General features: G+C 44.1%; 1 protein-coding gene across 1 annotated transcript in view; it reads right to left on the minus strand.

Moving 5' to 3' along the window:
* Positions 1–22923, minus strand: part of ITGAL (integrin subunit alpha L) — a 430397-nt gene that overhangs the window by 66891 nt on the left and 340583 nt on the right. Inside the window, exons 23-24 of the mRNA XM_030209478.1 lie at positions 21241–21327; positions 20835–20910 (exon numbers count right to left, since the gene is read on the minus strand). Of these exons, the coding sequence (XP_030065338.1) occupies positions 20835–20910; positions 21241–21327 (163 nt within the window). The remainder of the gene's footprint in view (positions 1–20834; positions 20911–21240; positions 21328–22923) is intronic.

Here is a 22923-nt window from a genome sequence, read left to right on the forward strand (position 1 = left end):
ACGTATAGATTCAAATAGCCTACTGTTTATGTATAGGTTGTAGCTCCCGCATTGATAAAATTAAAAGAAGTTCAAACAACATAAAAGAAAATGTAAAATCATATAAGAATGACTTAATGGTGTCAAGGCGATAATAGCCAGAATAATAACAAAAAATGGTTTGTTAAAAACGTCAGCGATGACGTATGAGTTCACATATTTACAGTCAATGTATAACTTCTGGCTCCTGTGTTAATAACGTCTTCTAATGTCAACCTTATGGGTGTTTGGGAATTTAACAACCTTGTTTTCCTGTGTATAAAAGGGAAATTAGAAAAATGTAAAAATTAGAAAAATGTATCACTTATTTATGTTAATTTTTTAACTCTCTGCTCTTAAATTTGTTTCATTTAAAACCCTGCAGTTTTCTGTCTAAATAGATGGATGTCCTTTAAAAGCCTGCAGTTTATTGTCCCCTTATATGACATTGTTACTAGTGTAGTAGGTCTCACTGCCTTGCATTTATAGGGTATCTTTTACAATATATATTTAATGGATATCCCTTACAATTTGCTCACCCAAAACACATAGGGTTTAAGTTAGCCGCCTGCACTGCTCTTACGTGGGCTCATCAAGGCTTCCTACATGATATCATTACTAGCGCTGTAGGCTGTAATGTACCGTTTTTGAATTTCAATGCCTGTTATTTATGAACGTGATATTTACTATTGCAAGAAGTACGCATCGCGGTTGTACTGTTTTAGATTTTATTGCAAGCTGTATACATCGTGGCTAGACATAATATACTCCTGCTTTTAGCAATATAAGTTTTGCCGATTAATTCATCAACGTCTGCCGCATTGGGAAGTATCTCTACTAACATGACATTTATCTTTATAAGGAATATATACTGTAGACATATCTGACAACTATCAGCTGTTTCAAGTTACTCTACAAATATTTTCCCCGTCATTATCGTGGTGAGTCTCTTTTAAGTTTGTTAAATGTTTTACAATATACTGTTCACACTAATTGACTACACGATCTGTGTTTCACATCTCAAGGCATCCTATTTTTGATGAACCAATATATTTTTTGTTTGATATGGTTTTGAAAATACTATTATATGAAATGTTTGCCACATTTTAAACCTTATCTGGACAATGTTAGGATTCTTTTACGTAACTCTTACATCTTATTATGTAGATTTCCTGAGCTATTTTCCTAAATACTCATCCCTTGCATTATTTTCTATATTTTACATACCATTATGTAGATTTTTTGAATAGATATATACTATTATGTAATTCTTTATATATCATCATATGGTTTTTTATATACCAATGTGAAGTTTTTTTGAAATGATATTGTTTTGATGAGTGCATCTTTATCATTATTATTTTACATTATTTATTACAGGTTCCTATTTGAATATAATTTTTATTCATGTTTGACTGTAGTGTATATTTTATTTTATTATATTATGTAATGCAGCTGCGGAGCACCGAAACACGGCCCATGTCAGGTCTTTCTCCAATTACTGTTTTTATCAAAGTTTATAATTAAAGAACTGTGTCCCTCTTTTTAAGGCCCTTGGTGCTGTTTTCTTTGTCAAGACATAGGCACCAACATTTCAAAAGATGGAGGTGTGAAACGCATTACAAATTACCAAAATGAAAGAATTTACTCAATATTGGGGGTACTCAGCATCCACTGGCACCCACAGAGCTGACTCCTATGTTCCAAGTTATTCAGCTCCAAAAAAGTAAAAGTAAGGACTTCTGGTTGAATCTTGAACAAGATGGCTGCCTGATTAGTGAGTTTCCACTGCTATTTCTCATCTTTTTCCTCGCCTTGGCATCTTATTTTACTTCAATTTAATATCCTATTTGACTACTATATGACACAAGATGAAGAACAAATCCAAGGCAAATTACATTTCCTCTAACTTAAAACAGCTCAAATCTAACCCACCTTCACCCAATAAAACCAGTGGGCCATGCGTTGACTCTGCTAATAAAGATCCTGTTTTATCTGAGCTCCGTAGTATAAAAGAATTAATGTATAATTATATGGCAATCTTTAGGGATACGAGGCAGGAACTCAAAATGATACACTCGCAGATAGTTGCTTCACAGCAAACTATTGAAGACTTCTCCTCCTGTACCATGCAGCTTGAAGCAACAATGCTGCAGATAGAAACCATCTCTTCAGCCATTAACATACTTAAAGACAACCTCGAGGATCTGGCAAACTGCAGTTGGAGAAACAATATTTGGATCCTGGGTCTCCCTGAGGGTGCAGAGGGCTCAGATGTTACTTCCTCCCTAGAGACCTGGCTTCCAAAATGTCTTGATATTGATTTGTTGTTCTGCCATACATGATAGGCACTATGACTGTGAAAGCATTAATCCATAAATTCTGGGAGGTACTCTCTATTCATCAATCATCCTATAGTAGCCTATAAGCATGGAAAAACAATAGGGGAGATTCTATCTTACAAACGCCTTGATTATGAAACATCTCAACAGACATTAACTGGCCATACTACTTGTATGCATTGCCAATGGTGCAGTTCTGCTATTATAGGCAATTTCCTGTAGGGTACCGGGAGTGAATAAACTTATATATGCTCATGTTGATGCCAACTGTGATAGCCAAAATGTGATTTATACTTTGATCTACCCTTGTAATAAGGTTTATGTTGAGCATTCCATCACACCCATTAAACTTAGGCTTGCTGAACATAAATCTTGCAACAGAAAGTCATTTCAGCTCCCATTGTTTTATAGATTTTAAACATACTATACAAAAGCTACAGTGGAGGGTTATTGATAAAGTAGATTTAGGGTGGGTGGGGGGGGGGGGGGAATACTGAAAATGTATTGAATTATAAGGAACAACATTGGATATGCATTTTGGACACTTTCAGGCTCATTTTTGAAAGGGAAGGGCATCCAAAAAGCGACACAAAAGGCACATGGGCATCCCTGTGAAAGAAGATCGTCCAAATCCAATAATCAAAACAGGTCCACAAGGATGTCCTCAGCACGAGGATGCCCATCTAAGGACGTCCCCACAGGAGGCGTGTTATGGGTGGCGTTACAAGATGGGTGCCTTCAACGTATAACGGCTAGCGAAATGGTTTCGCATGGGTGGGAACATGGGCGTCCTTAGTTAGACCTGAAACAAAAGCGACCAGGGTAAGGGGGAAGTCGTCTTTAGACCCATTAGCGATTTTGTGGAGTTAGAGAGTGGCGAGATCATTGTTGGGAGAGAAAGCTGAATTGTTTTTTGGAGAGAAAGCTAAGAGTTTGTTGAGTACCTGATACCTTTGTCTGTGTCCCCTAGTTGGAATGTTTTCACCCTCACCTGCCTCTTTTGTGTTTTACCTTTTCAGCTTTCCCTATCCCTTCTAGCCCCCAAACCCACACACCACTACTCCTTCCTCTATCTTCCCCATCCCCTCCCCCTATCCCTCTACATTCACTGTCCCCAAGTTCATATTTCATTCCCTTACCTGTTTGTTGTCTCTGTTTGTCTCTTTGTCCTGTGCACTGCTGCAGCGTGTTTGTGAAGACTGCCATTTGCTGCTTGGAGAGTGAGTGGCTAGAGGGTGTGGCAGGAGAGTTTGTAGTGGGTCAGAGAGTGCTTGGAGTGTGGCTCTGCTGTGTATGACCGCATTGTTTGTCGGTGGTGGGAGAGTGAGTGTCAGCTTCTGTTTGTTGCTGCTGTGTTTCACCAAGTTGGTAGGGAGAGATGAGCACTGGTGGCACTGCATTGCACCTGTAGTGTGGGGAAATGGAGGCACTAAATGCACAGGTGGCTTACATGTTAGAGGAAGAGGGGAGGCACCGCAGGAGGTACTCACGCCCCAGATTTTTCAGGCCCCGTAGCAGTTTCCTAGACATCACTGACCTGCAGTGTCTCACTAGGTGCCGGTTTGATAGGGCTGCCATTCAGCACCTTTGTGACCAGCTCCAATCCCTCCTGCAGCCCAGGACCCATAGGAACAACCTCATCCCTGTGCACCTAAAGATCACTGCTTCTCTATCTTTTCTGGTCACTGGGAGTTTCCAGTCTGTCCTATCTGTGAACACAGGTCTCACCCAGGCTTCCATTTCTAACTACCTCACCCAGTTCCTTGATGCCTTCCTTACACACACCTCTGAGTACATCACCTTCCCCACCACCCCCAGGCCCTGCAGAACAACATGGCTGACTTCGCCATAGCTCGCTTCCCCTCGGTCATAGGCACCATTGACTGCACACATGTCACACTCAGACCCCCCCCGGGCCCGAGAGGCCACTTATAGGAACAGGAAAGCATTCCATTCACTCAATATGCAAGCTGTGTGTGACGCCCAGGGGGAGATTCTAGACGTGTGTGCCCGATACCCAGGTTCCACCCATGACGCCTATATATTGCAGCACTCAGGAATCTTCCGCAGGTTTGACAGAGGGGAGATCACCGGCGGATGGCTCCTAGGTAAGGGCAGCATAGATCTGCCCAAACTATACCTCCTCCACCGGGCAACCCTCAGCACTGTCTCCCTCCAGCTCACTCCACAACCCACTATTCCCCCCCCCCACCTCCACAAGGTACTCACTCCAAACACTCATATTTCTCATCCTGCTTCTCTCCAAAGGTGACAGAGGCTGCCCACAGCGGAGTTGGCTCATGACCCCCATAGTGCACCCAGAAACAGGGTCGGAGAACTACAACAGTAGACATCGGACCACACGTGGCATCATCAAGCGCACCTTCGGACAACTTAAAAACAGGTTCCGATGTCTGGACTGTTCTGGAGGGGAGCTCCTGTACAGCCCCCAAAAGGTGGCAAAGATATTTCTGGTCTGCTGCATGCTACATAATTTGGCAATGCACAGAGGACAGGTCCTCCCAGAAGAGCCACAACAACCACAGCAGCAGGCCCCAGATGAACAGGATGAGGAGCCCCCTCCACCTCCCGCCCACAGAGCACAACAGAGTGCACACCAGCTGGGGGTCAGAGCCAGGCAAAAACTGATCGAGACAAGTTTTGTGTGAGAGTAAGTTGACATTTATTTCTATCACAGACTGTTTACACACCACCCCCACACCCCCCTCCTACCACCATCACCCGTTGTGTGCATATTCCCCTCCCTCCCTCCAACCCTCACCCCCACCCCCCACCATGTCCCATCACTTTCCCCGCCCCCGGCCTCATCCCTGTTCCCTCCTACCCCTTCCACTGTGTTCCTATGCAGCTGGTGCTGCAGGGGAACTCTGTTGAGAGTTCTCCTCTGATGAGCTCCCACTCTCCTCCTCTGTGTCCACAAGGCAGCCTGCTGCCTTGGCTGCCCTGTGGAAGTATGGCCACCTTGCAACCTGGGCACAGGACCCAGAAGGGGAGCTGGTGTGGTGGCTGCTGGACCAGTGGCTGGGGAGGCTGAGGATCTCAAGCACCTCTTCTTTGTGGGTGGTTGCTATGCAGTGGTGGAAGTAGACGTCACTTGTTGCTGCATCAGGGCTGTACTAGGTGCTTTCAGGTCATGGCGTAGGCCCTCAATGCTGTGCTCCAGCCGTTGGAGCTGCTGTACCACTTCACGTTGGTCCTGTACCGCTTCCTGTTGTAGCTCCAATTTCTGGCGCTGGTATTCTTCCAGGTGCACATTGTGGCCCAGCAATCGTGTCGCGAGGCACAGTAGCTGCCTCCTCTGGCTGGATGACCTCTGCTGAGGATGTGCCCCCCCTTCTGCATCTTCTTCTTCTGTGCCACCATTAGCAAAGGCTGCGGGTGGTGGAGGGAGAGCCTCTGCTGTGGGTGGTGGAGGGAGAGCCTCTGCTACGGGTGGTGGAGAGCTGGCGCTGCTGCTGCTGGGTCCTGTGGTTCCACCCCTTGTGACTGGTCTTGCGTGCTTTCTTGTGCAGGCACACCTCCAGACCCACTGGTTTGCTGCTCTGTGTGCTGGGGCTGGTGGCCACTAGGGCCAGCTTCTTCCTCTGACTGGCTGTCATCACCTGCATAGCAAAAGGGGAGGAAGTGTGTTGGTCACAATAAACCACTTTTGGTTTTCAGCATTCATATACATAGCCCCACATGCAAAGACCCAGCAAAGAGATGGTGAGGAATGGGATTGGCAGGCAAGCCAGTGATGTCATTGTACATGGTACAGAGCTGGAGACAAGGAGCGCAGTGTACAACAGAGACTGATGTGCAAGAGAGTCACACAGGCAGGTGGGTAGACATAGAACTGTGGAAGGAGTGCAGAGGACACAGTGGCTACAGCACAGAGGTGTGGGAAGGAGATATGCACAGTTTGGTGATGGGAAAAGAGGAGGGAGTGTGGAAGGCCCCCAAAGCTGTGAAACAGTGGTAACCTACACACACATTTCTGGAAACCCTCCCCCTCCCCCTGGCTATTCCCTGTGTCATGGTCTGTAATGGATAGTGATTTGTATTGCATGTGGTGTTCTCACCCCTTCCCCTACTTAGGAGCACCACACTGTCCCCCACTTGTGTAAAACAGAGTGTAGTGCAGCACAACACAACAGATACCCCAGGTTCCTAATGGTGAACCTACCTGAGCCCTCAGGCTGTGCTGATGTGTCCAGGGACCCAATGCCGTGGATCCCCTCCTGGGGCAAGAGCCCATGAATGATGCGCTCGAGGGGGGTCAAGTTAGCAGTGTCATCTGCTGAGGGGTTGGCACCAGCCTTCTTTCTGACATCATGTCTCAGCCGGCACCACTTCCACTTACAATCTTCCACATCCCTGCCACAGTGGAAGACCGCATTGACCCGGTCCCTTACTGCTTACTATTCTCTCTGCTTTGTTGTAGCAGCCAGCTTCTGGCCCGTGGGAGCAAAGAGATGTGTGTGCCTTCTCTGGATTTCCTGAACCAGCAGTTCAATTTCAGGGTCGCTAAAATTACTCTTGCGGGTGGGTGCTTGCTTTGGTGCCACTGTACCAATGCGATGCAAAGATTCGAAAATACTAAGAAGGGCGCTTAAATACTATCCCAGGGACGCCCATGTAAGAACTCGATGGGCGTCCCTGAGATGGGCGTCCTTATTTCGATTATTGACAAAATCCCTAAATGTCCACAGCTGCTGTGGCGATTTGGGCGTCCTGGGGGAACTATGGATGACCCCAGCTGCTCTGTGTTTTGGACGCCCTAATTTCGATTATGGGTGAAAATGATTAACGTCCCCAGCTGCTCTTCCGATTTGGAAGTTTACATTCCCTTTATTGGTGCCTCTTTAAAATGGCTTTCTCTGTGCTTGCACTTTAGAGGTTTTTCTTTAGATTATAGGGTGGTATTTGAAAGCGTTTTAGCTTCAGTTATAGTAAACCTTGTTTTTGTCACTGTATGATTTTCGTACACTTGTTTGTTTTTTTGGGGGGAAAACATTTTTGCAAATTCTTGAAAGATAACTGATGTGTGGGCTTTGTAGCTTTCCTTTCCAAAAGTTTCAGACTGGGTATTTGCTGGTAGCTTAGCATATACTCTGCATTTTCTACATCTGACCAACTATCCATTCTCTACCCTCCAGGAGCTCCTTGCTGTGTGTGATGTGCTCCCTCACTGCCCCCCATTCTTTCTCTCCTTTGTTGAAGCAGGCAGCCTCTGGTCCCCTGGAGCCAACAGATTCTTGCACCACAAGTTCAAGGTAAGCTCATACCTCTCAGCCACCTCTTCCCTTTCTGCCATGTAAGTGCTAAACAAACACGTCTTGCATCTTGCAGGACAGCTGGTCAAGAGGATTGCAAGATTCAGCAGTGAACTGTAATACACTGGACTCTGAGAGCCATGATTGTTTCTACCCAATTCATTGTACAGATGTCTTGTTCTCTATTGGACACACTCAGTTGTGGCTGCCTGTTGGGTGGGGGAGGGGAAGAGGCCCTGAGAATGGATGTGTGCATCCCTCATTGTCAATGGCTCCCCATTCTCTGTATGTTCTCTGCATTCAAATCTTACCTCTATTTTCACCAGGTTCACGGGTATCCACAGCTGGTAGTTTTTCTCCCGCTTTGCACCTCATGTGTCTCCCCGCTAGGTTCCATCCTTCTTTATGTGGTGAACCCCAGTCCCCTTTTATGAAGTGCCCACCCATTCTCAAGGTTGTTGGGGGTGGGCAGGGGGGACGCATATATGCACTCAATGTCTGTTCCACATTATTCAACACAGTTCTACAATCCTCCATAGTTATGAAACAACAAAAAAACTAAATTCTATCCTGCAAACCATTTTCTAGGTGGCCACAGGTGCGTGCCTACCACGGTCTTCAGCCCTTAAGTCATGGTGAGGGAGAGGGGTTCTGGTTACAGTTCTTATTCTAAATTACCTGCAGGTGGCTACAGCCTGGTGCCTATATAATTCCCCTAGCCTGTGCCCTTCTGTACCTGAAGTATTACATTGCAATTGTGATGAAGTAAACATCCATCTAATGCTTTTACTGTTGTTTTCCCTTTTCTCCTGAGCACTATATACCATTGCTGATACATTCAATGTGAAAAGATGACCCAGCTGTTTGTAGCTCCTTCCTCGCCCTCACCAATGTGGTTTGGTTGTGGTTAACAGTGTCTAGTGATCAGAGAGCAAACATCGTCTATGAGCTACCTATGGTTATCTGCAAGTTTGTACTTGGCAGATCACTAGTGCTAGACAACATACCTATTATTTACACAACTCTGTGCTGTGGGACTCTATGGTAAGGGGGGGGGGGGGGGGGAGAGGTTGGATGGGCATTTCTGTTCCTCAACAGAAATGCCCACCCAGCCTCCCTCCCTTACCATACAGCCATGCAATTTGGAAGGAACAGGTGACCTTCTGTATGGCCACACTTATGACACATATGTACCAAAGTTTCTCTGTCACAGTTCACCTGTCATGCAACCCAGATTGCTGCCTCCTCTCACATCAACCCCAGCATTTGATAATATGTAGTGCACAAAGTAGAGACACACACCCTGTTATGTCAAAAATATGAAATGTTTATTTAACAAAAAAAAAAGAACTATTTACAATTATTTTTCCCAAAGTCTCTCAAGGGAGGCCACGTCCTCTTCCCTGCATGGCCTTTTGCAGCAGGCTAACGAGCAGCACCAGGAGCAGCCTCTGTGCCCTGAAGTGCTGCTCATTATCCTGCCTCATCGCTGCTGACACCTCCTGCAGCAACTGGTTTTGGCTATGCACCAGTTGCTGCAGGAGGTGCAGTGCTGGTGCTGGGGCTGGTGTGGAGAGGGCTGGTGGCATTGGGCCCTCCTCCTCAAGGGAAGGCATATCATGCCAGGGGTCTGGCCCTTCTGCTATCGCCTCCTCCTTCTCCTCCACCACCGGTGCAGGCAGTCCTGTTTATAATACTTACATCGACCCCTGAGGCGCTGTCGCACACTCCTGATGATATAAGGGTGGTCCTGCCGTTCACGGCGGAACCTTCGCCTTAGGAACTCAAGGCCCCTCCTAATGCCAAAACATCTGTAAGATACAAGTTTGTACACCAGGAGTCAGGGGATGGCCCTTCTTGCCTTCACAACATAAAATCATTTGGCAGCCAAATTGTAGAGACACACAACACTGATGAGAGGGGGAACATGATATTGGTACAGGTGATGTCATTGAAGTGGACATGAGGACAGAGAGTACCATTTGTGTGCAGTATTGTTGGGAAGTGAGAATGTTTTTCCTTTCTAGTAAATTGATTCTATTAGTGAATGTGCGTGTGCACATACTGATTACCCTTGAATGCAGACTACAGTTAGTGCTTACATTGCTGAGGAAGCTCTTATATGTGTAGCTACAAGAGGGGGACCTGATAGGCCAAGACCAGGGGGGGGGGGAACAAACAGTTACCTTTGCAAACTGTCTCTTATATGACTCCAGGCTCATATAGAGACAGTCCTGGGAGGCAGGTGGTGGTGGTGGTGCATGAAAAGTGCACGCTGGTGCCTCAGGCACAGCTCGATGAGCCGTAGATTTTCAGCAACGCTGAAATTTGGCTCTTGCCGTAAAGACATGTTTGTCAGTGAATAACCGTTGGAAAACATGCATCGCCTTATATGGACTTCCATGCGTGATGGATGTCTTTAGATGCATAGTTCCATCTATGGATGTCCTGGCATATATAATGGGTCCGCACGTGGACGTCCATGATGTGCATGGACTGTCGTCACGCGTGCGGGGCCTTATCTGGATGAGTACGTGTTCACACATGTGGAACCTTCCTTATATGGATCATTATCAAGCGTGCAAACCTCTTCATATATTTATTTATTTATTATTTATTTATTAGGATTTATTTACCGCCTTTTTGAAGGAATTCACTCAAAGCAGAGTACTGTAAGAACAGATCAAACATAAGCAATAGGCAATTAGAGCAGTAAAAATATTCGAATAACAATACAAAGTATGGCATGGTATACTACTTATAATACAGACAGAGAGGGTAATACAGTATACAATCAGAGAAACTAAAAGAAAAAAGCAACATTGGGCCTTCAAGACTAGTACTCCTGTTGTCCTAGTCTTGAAGGCCCAGTGTTGCTTTTTTCTTATGGTATACTACTTGCAATGACAACACAATTTCCAGCTTATAATCGAAAGAGAAAAACGCCTATATTGCGACCCAAATCGGCAGATGGGCATCTTTCTCCTGTGGGAGCCCAAATCGGTATAATCGAAGCCAATTTTGGGCGTTTCCAACTGCAATCCGTCACGGAAATGGGTAAAGTTGACGGGGGCGTGTTGGAGGCGTGGTGAATGCAGAACTGGGGCGTGGTTATCGGCCGAGGAGAGATGGGCGTCTTTAGCTGATAATCGAAAAAAAAGGCGTTTTTACCGCGATTTTGGCTCACTTTTTTGGACCCTTTTTTTTCACGAACAGGTCCCAAAAAAGTGCCCCAACTGACCAGATGACCACTGGAGGGAATCGGGGATGACCTCCCCGGACTCCCCCAGTGATCACTAACCCCTCCCACCAAAAAAACCCCCACTTTAAAAACTTTTTTTCCAGCCTGTATGCAAGCCTCAAATGCCGTACCCACTTCCATGACAGCAGAATGTGTTCTATCCTGTGACAGCCTTTCCCTGGTTCTGTGGCTCTCAGGTGAGTGTGACACCTTTTCTGTTAAGGTCACATCAGCAATGCATTGTGGTGGGTGTAGGGTATTGGGCTCCGTGATTCCACTAGCTTGTGTTAAATGTTCACGATGTTGGTAGTTGGTAGGCTCTACTCCCATGGTGCCTTTCCCCCTGCTTACTGGGTCAGAGTGTACCCTTTTTGTTTCCGGTAGTCCATGAGGTAGTGGCCATTTTTGTAAGCCAGTTTTAGATCCCTTTCACGTGTTAGCCACGTTACAGAACTTAGTTCTTACCTTGAATGTGGCTGAAAGAGGGCATTGTACAGCATTCTGCCAGCTCTGACCTACTGCTCATCTCAGTACCAGGGAGACTCGTTGCCAGTGGGGCACAACCTCTGATCTGCAGTTAACTGTGAGTAAGCGTGCTTATTCCAATAAAGGACATTTTCGGAGAGATTAGTCTTCAGGTGTCAACTGGTGTGCCAATGTTATATAGCAGTAACAAGTCCTAGAGGCCTGCGTGTATGCAGGTCCCTGGAGCACTTTTAGTGGGTATTGCAGTGCACTTCAGCCAGGTGGACCCAGGCTCATCTCCCCCTACCTGTAACACTTGTGCTGGTAAATGGGAGGTCTGCAAAACCCACTGTACCCACATGTAGGTGCCCCCTTCACCCCTAAGAGCTATGGTAGTGTTGTACATTTGTGGGTAGTGGGTTTTGGGGAGGGGGGGCTGGGTGCTCAGCACCCGTGGTAAGGGAGCTATGCATGTGGGAGCGTTGTATGAAGTCCACCGCACTGACCTCTATGGTGCCCAGTTGGTGTCCTGGCATGTCAGGGGAGCGAGTGTACTACGAATTGTGGCCCCTCCCACGACCAAATGGCTCGGATTTGGACGTTTTTGAGCTGGGCGTTTTTAGTTTTCATTATCACTAAAAAAAACAAACGCCCAGCTGAAAAACGTCAATTTTTTCGAACATACGGTCTGTCCTGCCTCTTCACGTACCCGTTTTCGGACATAGTCGCCCATGGAGATAGGCGTTCGCGTTCGATTATGCCCCTCCACATGTACTAGAGCATTATAATTGGTAGTGAAGGGTAAGGTAAAGTTGTAATATATAGATGAGTAAGAAAGTAGGAAGAATTAGAAAGTAAGGTGATTGATTTGAAGAAAGTTGCACGTGAGGTCAGAGAGATGGTTAAATATTATCTCAGCTAGGGTAGGAGTGGATAAACATGTCCCGCTGCAGTATATGCAGCCCGAGTCAATCCTTGTGTGTGTGAGTGAGACTAACAAGTTAGTTACTTCTTCCATTAAAGGCTTGGTTGAAGAACCAAGCTTTCACCTGCTTCCTGAAGTAAAGGTAGTCTTGTCTTAAGCGGAGCCTTTCAGGCAATGCATTCCAGAGTGTGGGGGCTACTCCGGAGAAGGCTCGCATGCGGGTGTCACATCGTTTAATGTCTTTTGGAGAGTGTGTAGTTAGTGAAAGTCCTTGGGAGGACCTTAGTGTCCTTGGTGGTGTGTGGAGGATCATCCTATTCTTCAGATACTCGGGGCCATTTCCTTTCAGGGCCTTGAAGATCAGACATAGAGTTTTAAGTTTAGCCCTGTATTGTACTGGTAGCCAATGAAGTTTTTGCAAAAATGGTGTGATGTGGTCACTTCGCTTGCAACCTTCTATGAGTCTTGCTGCTGCATTCTGAATCAACTGGAGCTGGTGCAGGCCCTTTGTAGTCAGACCATTGTATAGTGCATTGCAGTAATCCAGTCTTTATGTTACCATGGCATGCACAACTGGGATAAGATTTACCTTCTCGATGTAAAGAGAGAGGCAGCGTAGCTGTCGCAAATAGTAGAAGCAGCTCTTGAAGGTTGCTTGGATTTGGGGAATCAGAGTAAGTGTTGAATCTAACTGTATTCCAAGGTTCCTGACTTGTGATTTGAGGGGGAGTTCATACTTCCCAAAAGGGATTTTGATGTCAGGTATGTATCCACTTATGTTAGGGACCCAGAGAAGCTCGGTTTTACTTGGGTTCAGGCAAAGTTTGTTGTGTTTAGCCCATTCTTGAATTGATGTTAGACAAGTGATCAGTTTATTCAAAGCTGTAGGTAAGTCAGGTTCAATGGGTATGAGTAGCTGCACATCATCCGCATAGATGTAGAACTGAGTGTCCATTGACTGAATCAGCTCAGCTAGTGGCTTGAGGTAGATATTGAACAGAATAGGTGACAGTATCAATCCTTGTGGTATCCCACAGGTCAGTGTCCATGGTGGTGATGAGTTGCTGCCAATCATTATGGATTGTTGCCTGTCTGATAGGTAGGATCTGAACCAAGCAAGTACTGTTCCATTGATACCTGTTTCTGTCAGTCGTGCTAGCAAGGACCGAAGGACAGTTCTGTGAGAAACACGTCCTTGTTACTGTACTTTGCACTTATGAATGTTCCTTATATTTCCTGTATCTGGATGTCCACAACTACAAGCACTGTACCTGCGGAACAACCAGGTACATCAGAGAAGTCCAAAGTATAGTAATAAGGACGTTTTTCTCGTAGAACAGCCAAAGGACATTCATATGGCAAATGTTGGCAAGTAGAAAACATGTCTTGGGGACGTCCTTTGGCGGTTCTGGAAGATGGGTGTCCTTTTTTACTATATTTTGGACGTCCCTGACTTGGGCGTTTCGCACTGCGATAATGGAATGTCTAAGGATGTCGATACTATTTTTCGATTATACCTACCTGATTTTGGACAACTTCATGAGGACGTCCTAATTCAGACTTGGACAACCTTTCGAAAATGCCCCTCCACATTCCCACATGGTCTAAATTGTAAAACCTATGTGAGCCTGCTTGTTTTACGAACATAATCCTTATAAGCTAGAGTTGGGCGTTAGGTTGGTTTCTGTTGACAGAAAAAATATTGACATTCTTCTATTACAAGAAACACATTTAAATTTTGAAGATTGTTCTAAAACTAATTTTATCTGGTCTGGTAATTATTACTTTTCCCCTGCTCAATCAAAAAAAAAAAGATGTTTCCTTTTTGTACACTGTTGTTGTTAAATGATTATCATATTTGGAAATGAGAACATCCAGGAAGGATATTTGAGAGGAATGGTGGTTCAGCGTGAACTGAATATTCTGATGGCATGTATTCAGCCACTCAAAAAATTGGAATAATCTGTCCTCTGTATCAGTCCACAACAACAACAGTGTAAAAAAAGGAAACAGATCGCAACACATTTTTTCGCTTTACTAGTGATCCTTCTCCTCTTCTAAAAGAGTCTCCCCTTCTCGAGATTCCGTCGTATTTGTACTAATGTCTCTGACTTCAAAATGGAATCCAAGGCATTTAAAGCATGCCTTTCAGAATGGGGATATCCTAAACGAATCATTCACGGAGCATATACAAGAGCACGTTTTTCGAACTGTGATTTATTGTTTGCTTCAAGACCGACAACAAATAAATCTGAGGATTGTATAACGTATTCTGAAATATACTCCAGGCATTGAGAAAATTTCAAAGATTATCAAAAAACATTGGAACATTCTTTACATCTCACCCACGTTTCTAAAACCCATTTACGTTTTGTATATACCAGAAATTCAAATTTGAAGGAGCTTACAAGCCAATCGGATATCTCCAAGACAATTCCTAGAATGAAATTACAAGGGAGTCATTTGAGATGCTTCCGTTGCTTTTTATTCCATAATACTTTTGAGGTTGTGGAACATTTTATTCATCCCACAACCTGAAAAAAATTATTTTTGAATTTTAAAACTACCTGTTCATCAGACTATGTAGTATATCTGATTATGTGTCCTTGCCCAAAAATCTTTGTGGGGGAAACTACGCGTCCTTTAAGAAGACGGATTTCCGAACACAAAAGCTGTCTAAAACAACGAAGAATAGAAGCTTCAATTGTATCACATTGCTTGGAGATGGAACATGGTTTTTCCTCACTTCAGATCTGTGCGGTTGATTATATTCCAAAAGATTCCCCTAATAGATTGAGAAAATTGTTAGAAAGGGAACAATTTTGGAGATTTACATTGAAGACAGAAGAACCTGTGGGCTTGAATCTAAGGTTAGGATGGAGAGGTTTCCTGTTATTAATCTCTGCTTTATTTGATTGGGATCCTCTAGTCACACCATGATTAGAATGGAGACGTTTCCACGATAAAAAAAATTTGCTTTATTTAATTGCGATTCTCTAGCCATACCATCATGAGATAATTGTAATCTATAATAATTTTTTAATACATTCTTAAGGCAGGTTGTTGGCATTATACAAGATTACTAATATAAGATCACCAATATACTATGTTTGCTGTGATGAATACCACAGGATATGACATCATAGGATATTGGGTAGTAAACCTATAAAGAACAGAAAACACCATGGTCATTTTGATAGGGATCCTAGAGCAGGAAGTTTGAACGCGTTGAAACTGCTTGGCAAGTACTTTCTTTTGAACTATTTTTTTAATTTTGACTTTTTGGATCTGGCACATATTTTGACACTTTGATGTTTACATGTGTTTTGTTTTGCCACTAATGTTTGTTCACTTTTTAGTTTATGCATGTTTTTGTTTTTTAAAGGTTTGCTCATGCCTTGAGACAGCTACTATATAGCGAAACTCTGGCCAAAGTCGGTGTGTTGGACCGATTATCTACATGAGATATCTTCCCTGCATTTGAAAGTTGAAGTTAAGTTTGAAATTAAGTTTATAATTTTCTTCACACTTCTCTGGATCTGTAGTCAGTTCTGTGAAGGTTTAGCATCTCTTGCACTACAAAATGGAAGGGTTTTTTTGTGCCAATGATAAGGAACCCATGATTTCTTCCAACCTGTGTTATTAAAGATAATTATTTGTTTTGGAGGATGGGTGGATTTCAGAGGCTTTTTCCCTTTCGTATTTTTAAAGTTTAAAGCTTGATGCACTTCACAGAACTTTAGTCTACTTTAAGTACAAATTTTGCCTTTTTTGAAGAGAGAAAGTTTGTGTGATAACAAATTGGTTCTATAACATTATCTATAATGAATATTTATATTCCCAGTGTTGACTTCCTCTTTTATGATCTTTCTGAGAAACTCTTATGGAATACAGTATTCATCCAATTTTAATTGGTGGAGATTTTAACCTATCCTTAGACACTATACTTCATCGTCAGTCACTTTGCTCATTTCATCCATCCAAAATGTGGCAAGACCTACATCATATTATTAAAGACCTCGGACTATGTGATCCATGGAGAATACTTCATCCCACCAACAAAGAATTCACATTCTACTCATCCCCTCAACAATAATACTCATGGATTGACTTCTTCCTCATCTCCAAATCTCTGTTACCTATGACCAAATCTGCTAATATTTATCCAATTGTCATATCTGATCATGCTTTGATCTCCTTACAGATAGAACTTCAGCCTTCTAAGCTATCTGTCTGCTGGAGAATGAATACTTGTTGACTGATCCAATTTTTGTAAATTAAAAATTAACTCTTTTCTAACATTTCCACACCAATACCCATTCTGTTTCTTCCTTTAATATTGTATAGGCTGCCTTCCAGACATGTTTAAGAGGTGAGATCCTCAGTTACATAGCCTGGCGTAACAAGCAAGAACAAGCTCACTTCAACTCACTTGAAGAGGAAATTTCAAAATTGGAACAGGCACACACATATTTTCTCTGGTCTCTATTCTTTTCCTTCAGAGTTATTACCTCTTAAATATGAGTTCAACAAATTGTGTAGCGACAGCTCAGCAAGACGTGGAGGGGCATAATCGAACGGAAATGCCTATCTCCATGGGCGTTTATCTCCGAGAACGGGTCCGTGAATGGGCGGGCCGAACCGTATTTTCGAAAAAAATGGACGTTTTGAGCTGGGCGTTTGTTTTTTTTAGCGATAATGGAAACTAAAAACGCCCAGCTCAAAAATGTCCTAATCCGAGCCATTTGGTCGTGGGAGGGGCCACGATTTGTAGTACACTGGCCCCCCCTGATATGCCAGGACACCAACTGGGCACCCTAGGTCAGTGCGGTGGACTTCAGAAAAAGCTCCCACATGCATAGCTCCCTTACTATGGTTGCTGAGCTTCCAACCCCCTCCCCCAAAACCCACTACCCACAAATGTACAACAGTACCATAGCTCTTAGGGGTGAAGGGGGCACCTACATGTGGGTACAGTGGGTTTTGGAGGCCTCACATTTACCAGCACAAGTGTTACAGGTAGGGGGGGGATGGGCCTGGGTCCACCTGGCTGAAGTGCACTGCGGTACCCACTAAAAGTGCTCCAGGGACCTGCATACACGCAGGCCTCTAGGACTTGTTACTGCTGTATAACATTGGCACACCAGTTTACACCTGAAGACTAATCTCTCCGAAAACGTCCTTTATTGGAATAAGCACGCTTACTCACAGTTAACTGCAGATCAGAGGTTGTGCCCACCACTGGCAACGAGTCTCCCTGGTAGTGAGATTAGCAGTAGGTCAGAGCTGGCAGAATGCTGTACAATGCCCTCTTTCAGCCACATTCAAGGTAAGAACTAAGTTCTGTAACGTGGCTAACACAGGAAAGGGAACTAAAACTGGCTTACAAAAATGGCCACTACCGCATGGACTACAACAGGAAACACAACAGGGCACACTCTGACCCAGTAGGCAGGGGGAAAAGCACCATGGGAGAAGAGCCTACCAACTACCAACATCGTGAGACTGTAACACAAGCTAATGAAATCATGGAGCCCAATACCCTACACCCACCACAATGCAATGCTGATGTGACCCTGTAGTGTACCCGAGAGCTACATCTGACCCAGGGAAAGGCTGTCAGAGGATCGAACATATTCTGCTGTCATGGAGGTGGGTACGGCATTTGAGGCTGGCATAGAGGCTGGAGAAAAAGTTTTTAAAGTGGGTTTTTTTCGTGGGAGGGGTTAGTGACCACTGGGGGAGTCCGGGGAGGTCATCCCCGATTCCCTCCAGTGGTCATCTGGGCAGTTGGGGCACTTTTTTGGGACTTGTTCGTGAAAAAAAAGGGTAAAAAAAAAGTGACCCAAAATCGCGGTAAAAATGCCTTTTTTTCCGATTATCAGCTATAGACGCCCATCTCTCCTCGGCTGATAACCACACCCTAGTCCCGCCTCCACCACGCCTCAGACACGCCCCCGTCAACTTTATTCGTTTCCACACGGAGTGCAGTTGGAAACGCCCAAAATTGGCTTTTGATTATACCGATTTGGGCGCCTTTGCGAGAAAAACGCCCATCTCCCGATTTGGGTCGAAATATAGGCATTTTTCTCTTTCGATTATAAGCTGGATCATGTTACAACACTTTGGTCAATATACTTCGGCCAATAAGACCGGTCAATACCTTGCAAGATACCTAGCTAATCGCTAGCAGAGATCTAGAATTGCCAGCATTATCAATACTAATGGCCTTTCTCTACCTGATGATGTTGTCATTACCAAAGAATTTGAGATCTTCTATCAGAAGTTATACACCTCTTCGCTGCAAGGTTCCTTTACTTCTTCTGCTGACATCTTTTTTGCAACATTTACCACATCCAACTCTTTCAGAATCTCACAACATATCTTTAGATGCTCCAGTAACCAAAGAGGAAATCAAAGTGGCCATTAAATCTCTCACAGAACATAAAACTCCTTTATCAGGTGGTCACCCTGCTGAATTCTTAATTTTTTTTTCCTCATCATTATCTCCCATATTGTGTGAACTGTTTGCTTACCTTAAAACTCATCCTACAGATCAAGGTAGATTCACAGAAGCACAAATCTCTGCTCTCTCCAAACCTGGACCACTCTAAGGTTTCTAACTAAAGACCCATTTCCCTTTTGAATCTGGACTGTAAGATACATGCTAAAGTTCTCTCCCATCTTGAGAAAATTCTTGGCTACATTATCCATCCATACCAGGTTGATTTTATAAAGGGTTGCTACATTGATTATAATGTTTGCACCTTTCATTCAATCATTGATCTGGCCCACAAATACAACCAACCAGCTATCACCATTTCACTCAATGCCAAAAAGGCGTTCAATATAGTTGAATGGCCTCATCTTTTTAACATTCTTAAATGGTTTGGCTGTAATGACAATTTTATACAATGAAGACAGATTCTTCATCCCTTTCTCTAGGTTAAAAATTAATGATGCTTTATCTAATCCAATTAGATTAGATAGGGGTACCAGACAAGGCTGCCCCTTCTCCCCTTTACTTTTTAATATTGCCTTAGAATGCTTGTTAATTGCTATTAGATCCTCCTCCATAATTTATGGTGTATCCTTTGGCTCTGAACAACACAAGACTCTGTCATACAAACATGGCCTTATTACTTTCCTTTCTCAACCATCTATCTCTATTCCTATGTTATTGAACTTAGAGGCATATTTTAAAGCACTTAGACTTACAAAGTTCCATAGTACCCTATGGAACTTTCTAAGTCTAAGTGCTTTGAAGATGAGCCCCTATGCCTTCCAGTTCTCGTCTTTGCAGGCTACTGCATCAATTGGGACAAATCTGAGGTTATGCCCTTAAATGATGTCACATCTCAATCAGATATTGGTTCATCCAATTTAAAATGGTCCTACACACAACTGAAATATTTAGGAGTTCTCTTTCATAAAGTCTGTGACCATCTTATGTCCGTTAATCTTAATGCTACTATCAGTTACAAGCAGGAATGTTTACTTAACTAGAAACGCTGATAAGAACCCCCCCCCCCCCCCCGTTGCTATGGCAGCCCAATAACTACCCCTCCCCATGAGAACTAATTCTTTGTGGCTGAGAATCTTTCATTCATTCTTTCTTTCTTCCTTTCTTTCTCTTCTTTCTCTCAGCTGTGACCTTTGTATGATAGTGAGGAATAAATTTTCCTTCCTCCTTTTTCTCTTTTCTCTAAGTTCAGACTGATTCTTTTACAGATTCCAAAGCTACTGTTGTTAGACTGTTCTGTAAAACCACTAATGCTGAGAGCCAATACTATTTTTTGTACTGCTGTGGTAATAGCATAGCCAAAGAATAGCATAGCCAAACGCTGCCATTACACTGTAGAGGAGGGGACCCAGGCCAATAATCTGCTACACTTATGGTGGAAAGTGTGAGCAGTGGCGTCGCGAGGGCAGCTGACACCCGGGGCGGGTCGCCGCTGCGCACCCCCCCCAGGTGCAGCGCGACGCACCCTCCTCCCTCCATAGCGCAACACCCCCCCCGCCCCGCCCGCCCGCGAAAACATACCTAGAAGACGGTGAGGGGCGGGTGGGCGGGCCAATCCGCCGAGAGCACGCCGCTGGGGGGAGTGTCGGCGCCTCGCTGGTTCCCTGCTCGCTCTGCCCCGGAACAGGAAGTAACCTGTTCTGGGGCAGAAAGAGCAAGGAACCAGTGAGGCGCTGACACCCCCCAGCGGCGTGCACCCGGGGCGGACCGCCCCACCGCCCCCCCCCCCTTCCTACGCCACTGAGTGTGAGCACTCAACAACCCACCAAAAACCCACATGGAAGTCACCTTACAAAAAACAATTATGATTCTCATGTCATCTGAGAAGTAGCTAAAGTGTTTATCTATTGCTAGGCTCATCTGTTGTCTCCTTAAAAGACCAGTACCTCTATTTTACCAGGAAGAGAAAAAGTGATGTGCTATCAAATGAACATAGACCTGAATGGCTAGTTTTGGTGTCTCCTTCCCTATAACCAGCTTGAGCACAATGCCATTTAATCACACACAGAGACAGAAAGAGATAGAGACAGACAGGCAACCTCACCTGATAAGAATGTTTAACCAACTTAAATTCTTGCTCCTTAGTGCTGAAGTTAACATACTGAGTGGAGTCTTCAAGCCTATAATGGGTGATAAAAGCAATTGGCCAAAAGATAAAGAAATAGTTTTTCCTTATATGGCATCCTTGCCTTGCTCAGTGCATCCCAGAATTTACCACATGGGGAAGGGTGCCGCCATTTATGCTGTGCCAAGATAAACTCACACTAAGCACCATCCTTCATTGCTCACCTTGTGGTATCCATGCAGCAGAGCTTGTGGTTGCTTTCTGCATTGGTCCTTCAGAGAACTAACCTCTAAGGACCTTTACCACACACACACACACACACACACACACACACACACACACACACACACACATGTATATAAAAGTAGGATATAAGAATATGTACTCTTTAGCAATGATGTTGATGGGGTACAGGACAGGAATCTTCCAATCTGCTACGTTGTCCTTCAATGTTTCGTTTTTCTCATTGTCACTGAGAGAGAATCAGACATAACAGAAAACATAAATCTATCTATATAAAGTAAGATAGTAAAATTCATGTGTCAGGGCATTAAAGGAGCAATCATTTCATCTTTAGTATAATATTATACAGAGTACTTAATGTATCAAAGAATAAAGGAAGTCCATATTTTATCCTTAATATACTGGTAAATTTACACAGTGTATCTCAAGAACTCATGCAATTGGAATAACATGAGAATAGGCACTTTGGGGCATGTGTACTAAAACACACGTGTGCTAGTGCCATATAATAGCACAGTATGCATGTGAGGGACTAATTCTATAAACTGCCTAAATGGATAGCATATAGTAGTGTATTCTGTGATAAGAAGCATAGAAGCCAACTTTTCAAAATGATTGGTGGTGCTAAACCCAATGGAAAATTTTCCTCTTTGGCACAGTCAAGGAGTTTGTTCAATATTGAGGGTGTCCAAGCAACCTAAAAATATGCAATGGAAATTCAGGTGCCCACAACCTGTAGAATACAAGTGGCTCATTTTCAAAGCACATAGACTTACAAAGTTACATAGGTTACTATGGGGTTCATTTTCAAAAGAGGAAAACGTCCAAAAACTGGCAAAAATCTGCATTTGAACATTTTTCTCATAAAAATGTCCAAATTGGTATTTTTGAAACCAATTTTTAGACATTTTTCTATAAAGTCTGTCAGAAGTGTGTTCAAATCACAAGGGTGTGTGTCAGGGGCATGTTAAGAGTCGGATCTGGGTGTTCCTAATACTTACACATTTTTCTGCCATAAAAAGTAGTTACTTACCTGTAACAGGTGTTCTCCGAAGACAGCAGGCTGCATATTCTCACAAGTGGGTGACGTCACGTCGGCCCTGGAGGATTTTAAAGCAGAATCTAAAAATCTCTTTAACGGCGTTCCGTCACGCGAGCGATCGCACTGCACATGTGCGCACACATCTTCCCGCTTGCCGTGCAGACACGCCCCTCAGTTAAATCCAAAAGATGAAGGAGACAACTCCAAAAGGGGAGGTGGGAGGGTTTGTGAGAATATGCAGCCTGCTGTCTTCGGAGAACACCTGTTACAGGTAAGTAACTACTCTTTCTCCGAAGACAAGCAGGCTGATATTCTCACAAGTGGGGTATCCCTAGCTTCCAAGCTTACACAACACAACAAACAGTGGTCAATTGAGTCTCGCAACGGCGAGGCCAGAATAAAAATTGACCTGAAAAGAAGAAACATCTAAATGAGTGTAGCCTGGAACAGAACAAAAATGGGCCTAGGAGGGTTGGAGTTGGATTCTAAACCCCAAATAAGTTCTGCAGCCCCGATTGTCCAAACCGACTGTCGTGTCGGCTATCCTGCTGAAGGCAGTAGTGAGATGTGAATGTGTGGACTGATGACCACGCCGCAGCTTTGCAGATCTCTTCAATAGTGACCGATCTTAGATGAGCCACCAACTCAGCCATGGCTCTAATTTTGTGAGCCGTGACATGGCCCTCTAGAGTCAGTCCAGCTTGGACAAAAATGAAGGAAATGCAATCTGCTAGCCAAGAAGAAATGGTGCGGTTTCCGACAGCAACTCCTCTCTATTGGCAT

Source organism: Microcaecilia unicolor, chromosome 7 (genome assembly GCF_901765095.1).
Source record: "Microcaecilia unicolor chromosome 7, aMicUni1.1, whole genome shotgun sequence".
Taxonomy (NCBI): domain Eukaryota; kingdom Metazoa; phylum Chordata; class Amphibia; order Gymnophiona; family Siphonopidae; genus Microcaecilia; species Microcaecilia unicolor.